The following is a 9,810-nucleotide window of genomic DNA, read 5'->3' as shown; positions in this document are numbered from 1 at the left end:
GAGACAAATGTTCCAGATTTCAACACAATGCAATCATCATCACTAACAAGCTGCACAGCATATATAGTAATTCATTAAAATATTGACCAAGATGTACATTTTGCTGATATTTTCACTTTTTTCACGACAGACTGTCGTGTCATTTCACCTCAAACTGTCTCCTTTGTCACCCCTTTGCATCTCATTTAAAATCTCTAGTTCTCAGATTTCAGAAATATAGTTAAAATATAACCAAAAAATTCAACTTAACACGTTTTAAGAAGTTCAGCGATCATCTTTTTTGTGATTGAACAGTGACATAAAACCCTTTACTTAAACTTGTTTGTGTCGACAGCTCATGTATGGCGTCCAAAAGTGGAAGTCTCCTTATTTACACACAACAGTGGCAACATAAATTATTTGTAACAGCAAACACTTCCATTTTCAGAGTAGTCCAACCTCTGAGGCAACAGTGTCTTTTACAACACCTGAATGCTTGAGAAACAGTTAAATTAATAACTTGTCTACACAAGACTTTGTCATATACACTCACATATATCCATCAGGTTTAAATTTAAGTACTTTTGGAAGAATGAGACTTAATACTATGAAAGAGAAATCTAAATTACTCCATAAGTCCAGTTTATGTGTGTGACAGTGAGGTGAGCAGTCAACTGTGAACATGAGTCACTCTGAGGCTTATGTGGATCTTGAGGAAGGGGTTTGTGCGTTTTTGTTATATGGCTATGACCATTGTGGCCTCTTTTCTTCTGTGTATCTGGGTCATCTCAAGTTTCATAGAATTATTTATGTCATCTCCTTCTGAATTTACAGGACAGTGGGTTAGTAGGTCCACCGCAGACAGGCAATTCAAGATTTCACCTGATAAAAGTTTTTACCATCTGCCATGGATTAATATCGTGTTACTTTCACATCTCTCTGAGTATAAAGCACATGTAAACAGACCTTCATAATCATTTGTTCCTCAGTGAATTGTGATTCATCTCTTCCAGGTGTTTATCTGTAACAGTCTTTTTTCACAGGCACAAGTAGGCCAGTGGATCAAAATAATTAGGTTACTCACACAGCAGCCAGTAATACAAAGATTTATTCTTCTCTTCAACTGATTGAGACCAATTATTGTGACCTCAGTTGTGACCCATTTTTGCAGCCATGCAAAACTACCTCTCTGCATCAGAAACACTGACCTAGTGTCAGTTTTTTGCCTTCTTGTGATTGTACGATCATGTCAGTTCAGTCAATGAATGCAGTCTGTTCTGTTCCAGCATCATTCGCCATTTCAGAAAATGTAATTACATCAGCAGTATCACAACATCAACACATTTTTAATTTTATTTGTGTTGCCTCTTATGGACTACAGTGGGGCAACTGTTGCACACACCAAGACTCCACAGCTTTGGGTGCATGGAGGTGGTTTGATCACATTACACCTACAAATATTTTTTCAGTTTTACATCTATTGAGGCCCACATGAAAAACAAATTCAAGCATGTGTTTCCTGTTATGGTATGTGTTTGGTTTCTTTGTAAGATTTATGTCATTTTGATGGAATTGTTTGTTTTTTGTGTGCTTGCAAAGTACTTTTGCATGGTTCCAACTGGAAAATCTCTATTTATTGATATTTTTCCCATCATTAATAATTCTGGTAGGTCAAAGGTGTCCATACATTGCAGACTGGCTCCGTTAGTTGCTTGGAGTTGCCAACATAACAATCTGCTCCCATATTGTTTTACTGTATGTCTAACATACAGTACAACAAAAGAACAATTGTTGCACACACTAAGACTCCAAGGTGCTGTAAGAAACTCCCTACAAATATTTGCTCAGTGTCCTGCGTGTCTATTGAAGCCAACATGACAAATGTACACCAGCTCTGATAGATTCACAGGTCAGAGTTCACCTTTGTTCGACTGTGACCAAACTTCTGCGGTCAAACTTCTCTAAGCACTACAGCAGTGTTTGGAGAAGTTATTATTTCAGTGCATTTCATCACCATTTTTAGTCCATTATCACCCCACAGCACTAACTGTAGCATTGATCTTATACAGTTCAAAGTTCGTGATCAATATTTATTTATTACCTGCATCAGAAATGTGACAACACACCCCTTTTTGAGGAAATCTCTGAATGGAAATGTAATGTGACCATACCTTTACTCATCGTTCCTTATAAGGTTAGCAGTCTTTGCTTTGTAAAACTGAGGGAAAAAAATACCAAACAAACACAGACTTACTTTCTTTCTCATATTTTATTTTGAGCATATAGAACATCTGGACATAGAATACTTTAAATAATATTGAAGGGGGACTTATCAAAGATAATTAATACATTCTATGACAGTGACAGAGGAATGGGCATTGAACGTGTATGTGCCATCTCGAGCCAGCAGTAGTGAGTAGTGTTATGCGCAGGCTGAGATAGGGTGGCTGAGGCCACTGAAGTAAGACTTTTCTCGGTCGCTCATCAGCTCAAAGTGCAGCGGCTGCTGGCAGAAGGTGCACTCTGCTGATGAGTGGGGTTTCAGCTCCAGACCCACCTCCTTCCATGTGTCAACCAGCCTCTCTGTGGAGGGAAAACAGAAAAGACAGGAGGTCAATTTAATTTTTATTAACGAAATAAAGCAACCATCTTTGTTCCAGTCTTGTTCCATTAACTAAAATGTTAAGGGCTGCACTTATCATTTAGTACAACTTGTATTTGAGGAACCAAGGAACTTTGACTTTGATCTTTTAAAGAATGATGAAAGCATGAAGAACATATGACAATGCAGACCAAAGCTTAACATCAAAACAAAACTATACATTTAAGACAAGAAACTGGAAAAAACAATTCCCCATTACAAAAAATGAAAGGGGAAGTATCATGTCCAGAAGGGAGAAATACATTTTTCACCATCATCTTACCAACAAAGTATTTCATCATCTCAGGAGTGTGATGAGGTGTTGGGGCGATACGCAGAAGCTCCTCTCCCCTGGCAACCGTGGGATAGTTGATGGCCTGCACGTAGATGTTGTGGCGACTCATCATGAGGTCGCACACTTCTGTGTTCTTCTCTGCATCTGATACCTAAAAATAATAGGGGACACATACATTAGAATGGAAGCACTGGGGACTAAAGACTACCTGTAGATTATTCCTGATAAGGTTCAGGTTGTTTGAACTGTAATGTGTCTGATGTAATGTCCGTGTGTGTGTGACAATTTTCATGTATTAGGGGAGAAATATCACTTACCCGAACTGGGATTATGTGGCTGGGGCAGTGCACTACAGGCAGCCCTGAGTCCATCAGCATTTGTCTGAGTAGCTTGACATTGCGCTGGTGTTTACGTCTCAGTGTGCGGCCCTCCTCCCCTTTCAGGACCTGGATTGACTGCCTGGCTCCAGCTAACAGCATCGGTGGCAGAGAGGTGGTGAAGATAAAGCCAGCGGCGTAGGAACGAACCATGTCCACCAGTGCAGAGGTACTTGCGATGTAGCCGCCCACGCAGCCGAAGGCCTTTCCTGGAAGAGAACATGAGACATAGGTGATTAATTTTAAATTTAAGTTGTTGCTAAAGCCCCAAAGACATTATTTTATTTATGTTCAACTAAGAATCTTAATAGAAAAAGCAACTTTAAAAATGCCCAACAGTCTATACAAAACCCGCCCCACTGTAATCTCACAAACTGAATCATCCTGAAATGGCAGCTGTAGGAGTAGCTCAGTTGCAGAGCTCTCTGTTAGGAATAATTGTCCCCTCAGCTTGATAGTGACAGGCACAGAGAGTAATTCAATAACAGCATTACAAGATCCCACAGTCTCCTAGCAACAACAGAGCTGCTCCAGCAGCATACTGGATGACACAGCTGAGGCTTCGTTTCGAGTATAACAACAAAACAGAGAGCTAGAAGATTTCTACTATCTGAGAGTAGTTGTTTTGATTCATGAAATTATATAAATCAAGAATACAGGGAATTTCCAATTGATGTTGGGGGGATTTGAGACAGGAAAATTTTTTATTCTACATTGTTATTAAGTTGTTTGTTCATTTCCTGTGTAACTGTCATTTGCTTGAAAAACAGCTATCAATCTTGAGCCCCTTTAGCTTAGACTCTCAGTTTTATGTGAACTATAAATGGCTCAAGCGATGGTTCAAAAGCATTTTGGCTTGGCTTGAAAGTCAGTGATTTATTTAAGTAGAGATTATAAGCTTACCTAGTGTCCCTGAGATGATATCCATCTTATGCATAATGCCATCCCGGTCTCCGATGCCTCCTCCCCTGGCGCCATACAGACCCACAGCATGAACCTCATCTACAAAGGTGATGGCACCAAACTCGTGGGACACATCGCACATCTCCTCCAACGGACACACAGCACCTGCATTACAGAAAGAAGAGTTTAGCTATGAGTCAACGTACAGGCACAAACTACATCATTTTAGTCACATTTATAAACTATGTTTACTTTGCTAGACAATTATTAAAATAAATTATTCTGATAAAAGGGTTTTTGTGCAAGCAGAAACTCAAATGTTTAGCTGTAATTTGCATTCCTTGGAATACATACATCAAGACACTTCAAAAACAACCAGCTCCTTTAGTTGTTAATATGGCCTGATCAATGATTCTAACAGTTGTCAATGTACAACCATGTAATAAGCAGATTTAATGAGTGTTTTTATAATGGTAAACTGACCATCCATGGAGTGGACGGTCTCAAAGGCCACGATCTTCGGTTTGCTGGGGTCTCCCTTCTGCAGCAGCTCTCTGAGATGGGCCACGTCATTGTGGCGGAAAATGAATTTCTTAGCCCCACTGTTCCTGATACCCTGGATCATTGAGGCGTGGTTGCCTGCATCAGAGTAGATCTCACAACCTACAATAGTTCAGGAGAGAGAGAGCAGGTGAGAGTGAGAAATCTTTAAAAACAGAGTTAGCATCATTTACCACATGAATGAGACTCACTGATTAATGAATAGCTATTAGTGTGATGGATATGTTGTAGATCTATAGATGTTTTTTTGCATACCAGGCAGCATCTTGGCGAGGGTGAAGAGGGTGGAGTCATTGGCGACAAAGCAAGAGGTGAAGAGCAGTGCTGCGTCCTTTTTATGGAGGTCAGCCAGTTCTTGTTCCAGTTCCACATGAAATTTACTTGTCCCAGAGATGTTCCTGGTGCCTCCCGCTCCTGAACCATGCTTTCGTAAAGTATCCCTGGAGACAGAGGAAGAAAGACCAATTAAATTTTATTTTCTATGTTTTTTGAAGGTGAAAAACAAGAATGGTACACATTTTTGTGTCAGCTGTAAACTTAAGGTGGGGCAAAACTGCAATAAATGGAAAAATGAAATTAATTAAACTGTTGATGTGACACCTTGCTTCAAGGTGTTACTGCTGTACAGGGAATAGGGAGGTTGGGCAAGTTCAAACAAGCTAAATGAAAAACAAAAACATCACCCTTTCACTGGGGCCCGTGAGGTTTAGGTGTAAACTATGGACAACTAACACTCTATACCCACACAAACAATGGAACGGATCGCCCACGGGTGTCAGGTTGTCCCAAGGTATTATGTGCCATGTCTCATTTTTGTTCTCAGTTTCATTCACTCTCGGATTTCTACTCTCAGTGGGACAAGAAGTAAACAGCAAACAGGCAAGACGAATAGCAAAAAAAAATATTTGTCTCATTACATGTATACACATCTAGACCCAAATGACTGGATCAAGTGTGGTCACAACTTCTCCGATACTCACATGATGGATTGCAGGACCCGAGGATGTCGACTCATGCCCAGGTAGTCATTGCTGCACCATACGGACACCTCTCTCTTATCCTCTAAAGAGCCGGTGAAATCGTCGGCCATGGGGAACTCGCTGGCCAGACGATTCACCGTTTTAAACACACGGTATGTGTGGTCACTCTTCTTCTCTTCTATCTTCTTCTCAAAAAAGTCATCGTACTGGAAGCCGGACACTGTCAGAACAGGAAGAGAAAACTTGCTTAATGTGGCTTGACAGAATGAAGCAACTCCTACTATGATGAAAGGTTCACTTCATCTTAGTTAAAAATGTCATAACATACCGACTCTTCAAAACGACTAATTAGTAATTAAATCAAAATAAGAGAGTGAAATGGTTGGTAGCATAATCACACACTTTGAGTACAGTGTAATAGCTCCACTGTAAATCAAATGAATATGGCGGTTTGAATTTACTAATTTTACACTTAATTTATTTGTTAACGCTCCTAAAAAAAACTTACAACTGCCTGCCAGGTTGTCCTGCAGCAAGTGGGAGACCCTTTTAGGTCGCTGCTTCAGGAGGGTCTTTATTATATTAGTTTGGCTCCCTCCACTTTCCTCTATGGTACTGGCCAAGGATGGCTTCTTCAACTGGGAAGGGGACACTTCTGAAAAGGGTCAAGAGAGCAAAAAGAAAATAGTATCAAATTATGTCTAAAATAATGGGCAAAAAACAACACAGACTAATTAAGTTCTAGTCTTACCTTTCTGGACAGTGCGGACTTCCTGAACATCCTCTTGGAACTCCATGCCAACCTGGCGGACCACACTGCTGTTCTTCTGGCCCATCTCTGCAGCCAGGAAGGGGCATTTGGAGGCCACAACCTGACCAGAGGGAGGCATAGGGTGGCCAGCAGGCAGCTTGGGCTCCCCTTGCTGTTTGGGGCCTGCAAGCAGGACAAAAGGAGTTTTAGAATTCAGATATATCATCACTCAAAACCTATAACCAAAACCATAAATAGCAATAATTATGTCAGTAATTAATAAAATTAACTCTGATATTTTACCTAATATAATATAATGTAACTAAGTGTAAAAAAACATCTAATCCTTTGTGACCCTCACCTTCACTGGCAGACATGGGGTCCTCAGTCTTCTGGTGGGAAGAGGACGAACAGAGGGCACGAGCAAGTGGTGGGGCCATAGGTTTGGATGCCAACTCCATCATGACGGGGCATCGCTGAGCATAGACCACCATAGACTTTTTGGGCTGCTGAAAGAAGGCCTGGGGCACACGAGCCAGGAACGGACAACGGCGCACGATCACATCCATTATCAGCGGTGTCGATGATTGTCAAGAGGTCTAAAATAGACAGGGGAGGGGAGAGATCAGATACCTCTGTTCATGAGCTGCAAAAACCTGTTTGGCAGGCTGTTGGCTAAAAGGAACATTACACCAGAAAAACACAAAGTACATTTCTTTCCTTTTACCTGGAATGCAATCAATCCATTCAAACGAATTAAGTGAGAAGATTTTAGATATCAGCAGTAGGTAACACCAAAACACAGCTCAAATTGGAATATTTCTACTTCAACTATTAGGGCACAGTAACTTTTTTCTGAACAGTGTTTTCTTCTTTCTGTGTGGAGCACACATTAATTGGGTATAACCTGGTAGAAAAATAGTATTCTATGAATTTATTAACAACAAAGTTAGCCGATATTTCAACTATAGCTGAGGAGAGACATCAATTCTTTTGAGCTCAGAGCAAATGTCACTGAGTTTCAATGCAAATCAGACTGAAACTACTCGTACAAGAGATTACACTCCAAGGAAGGGGAAAGTATTCTTTGTAGGACTGCAACTGATGATTATTTTATTTATTATTCAATTAACCTTTTAGTGTAATTATTTTATTGATTAATCAACTAATCCTTTGGTCTATAATTTTTTTAAAAAAATGTTAAAAAGCCCAAGGTGACATCCTTACACATCTCGTTTTGTCTCAACCAAAGATTTACTGTAATAGAGGACTAAAGAAACCAAAAATATTCATATTTAATTCTTTAATTTTGTATTTTTTTTCTTACAAAAAATTAATAAATAGACAATAAAATGGTAACAGTAATAAAATAGTAGTAATAGCAATAGTAATAACAGTGGGCAATTACTGTCGATCGATTAATCATCTACTTGTTGCAGCTGTAATTCTTTGACTGTGTTTTTTTTTGTTGTTGTTTTTTTACTCTTTAATTCTCTAAGCAATTCAATAAAATTTAGGCTTTGGAAAAAAAAAAACAGGACATTTCCAGAAAGTGATAAACCTTGGGACAAGATGTGTCTACTTTCCGAGGTCAATGACGAACCCTGGAGCTCAATGTTTAGTCTGTTTCATCATATAGGATGTTTACCCCCCCCCCCCCCCCCCCCGAGATCTTAAACATTTCGTGATCATTAGTCTCTTTAGTTTTTCCAAGTTGTGTCATGTATCCTGTTTAAAGCAAGCGGTCTCTTTGTATCAACATACATGTTTGACGGTTGGACTGTTGTGAGGATTGCAACAGCTGTCTGCTCACGACATGGACATACAAAAATTATCTCTTTCTCTCTGTGTTTTATCTCATTGCGTAAAGACAGAAAGTCCATAACCTCTGACTATCCTTGTATTACACCCTCCCCCCAGCTGGAGCCCAGTCCGTCGAGGCACATTCCTCGACAGAGTAATCATTCACACACTTTTTTCAGCCTTGGAGTTCGTCGGAAAAGGGATACGAGGAAGTAGAAAAACAAACAAACCGTGTACTCTGAAGTCAGCGAGCTACCTGAGCTTGCCTTTATGTACCTTACCTTTCCATATTGATGACAGGTTGTATTTCTTCACCGCAACCTTTGAATCACTTCACCGGTGTTGCCTGAGCTCAGTCAGATGTCATTGTAACTTAAAATAGCGCTGGCCTTACTTGCACTCGTTTTTTTTTGCCAGCTTGATAATAACAATGACACTATTTTTTACTGTAGCTAGCTACCTTTACAACAGACTTGCCCCTTTTAGTTGCATTCAGTCGTTTTGCAAGTTTTCATAACTCCCCTTCATGTGTGTTACGTATTGACTCCCAAAGCATTAAGCGGTTGTTACACATTGAATAAGCAAGATACATATTTAAATACCACCAGCTATTTTATATTCAATGTATATATCATGTTTATATAAACAATAATCTGTTAATAATAATGTTACAGCGCGTTTGGAAACCCTGAATTTAAGATCCGACCGTTCGTGATCCTTGCCGGTTGACCTAGCTTAACGTTAGCTAACTAGCTAAGAAGCTACAACCAGAAGTGGAAATGATGATGACCGTGAGAGCGGCAAATAAGAAACTTACCGCTTTGAATCTTCACCCCAAACAACGAAATCTTCTTTATCAGACGTGCAGGTGACCGGCGAATGGCAGCGATGGTGATATGATGTGACACTCTGACCAAATGCTGGTATTTAGAGGAGGTGAGGCTGGCGACTGCTTCGTTATCCTGCACTGAGGACGAACGAAAAGGACGAGGACGTGCAGCTGCTTATAAGGAGCTGAACTGAAATCTCGCGAGATCGCATTCGTTTACGTCAAAGGTCATTCCAGCCATAGCCAGCCTTGAGCTGCCTGAGTTTCTGAGTGCAAGTTTATTGATTTTACCTGGAAAATTTCACGTCCATAAATCAGTGTTCTCGAGGTCTCGCCCATCGTTTTAACTTTTAATGATTGAATTTGGAAAGTACTTTGAGTCTATTAACTTACAAATAATAAGAAATGTGCACATACAGTTAGTACGCTCCAAGATTTTTTTAAACAAATCTGATTTTATTGACTACCTTACCCTAAGTTATTTTTCTATCTATTTATTTAATTATTATTATTACTTTGACCCTTCATCCTGTTTATTACTTTGTTGACTGTATCAACAAAGTGACGTCATGTCCCTTATCTTTATTTCATTATGATGCCTAATTGTTCTCGGTTATTGTATTATTGTCACACATGTTGTAAGTGATGATTTCTATAAATAAAGTGATAAAAAAAAAAGGTGTTGTGTGTG

General features: G+C 39.7%; 1 protein-coding gene across 1 annotated transcript; it reads right to left on the bottom strand.

The window, feature by feature from the left end:
• Nucleotides 1-2,229: 2,229 nt before the first annotated feature.
• alas1 (aminolevulinate, delta-, synthase 1) lies at nt 2,230-9,282 on the bottom strand. The gene is made up of 11 exons (XM_044349466.1): nt 9,108-9,282; nt 6,849-7,086; nt 6,488-6,670; nt 6,245-6,391; nt 5,737-5,956; nt 5,012-5,196; nt 4,679-4,858; nt 4,196-4,360; nt 3,233-3,501; nt 2,904-3,066; nt 2,230-2,562 (listed from the first exon to the last, which is right to left on the bottom strand). Exons 2-11 carry the CDS (start codon nt 7,054-7,056, stop codon nt 2,402-2,404), a joined length of 1,881 nt encoding a protein of 626 aa, XP_044205401.1. The 5' UTR covers nt 7,057-7,086; nt 9,108-9,282; the 3' UTR covers nt 2,230-2,401.
• Between the last annotated feature and the right edge of the window lie 528 nt (nt 9,283-9,810).

The sequence above is a fragment of the Thunnus albacares genome, chromosome 4, assembly GCF_914725855.1.
Source record: "Thunnus albacares chromosome 4, fThuAlb1.1, whole genome shotgun sequence".
NCBI lineage: Eukaryota > Metazoa > Chordata > Actinopteri > Scombriformes > Scombridae > Thunnus > Thunnus albacares.
This window is presented reverse-complemented; position numbering and strand designations above follow the sequence as displayed.

Coding starts and splice junctions, on each gene's coding strand:
- alas1 (XM_044349466.1), bottom strand. CDS start 7,056: ATGGATGTGATCGTGCGCCGTTGTCCGTTCCTGGCTCGTGTGCCCCAG. Junction 5,957..6,244: donor GGACAACCTGGCAGGCAGTT/GTAAGTTTTTTT, acceptor CTGTTCTGACAG/TGTCCGGCTTCCAGTACGAT. Junction 4,859..5,011: donor CCTCGCCAAGATGCTGCCTG/GTATGCAAAAAA, acceptor GAACTATTGTAG/GTTGTGAGATCTACTCTGAT.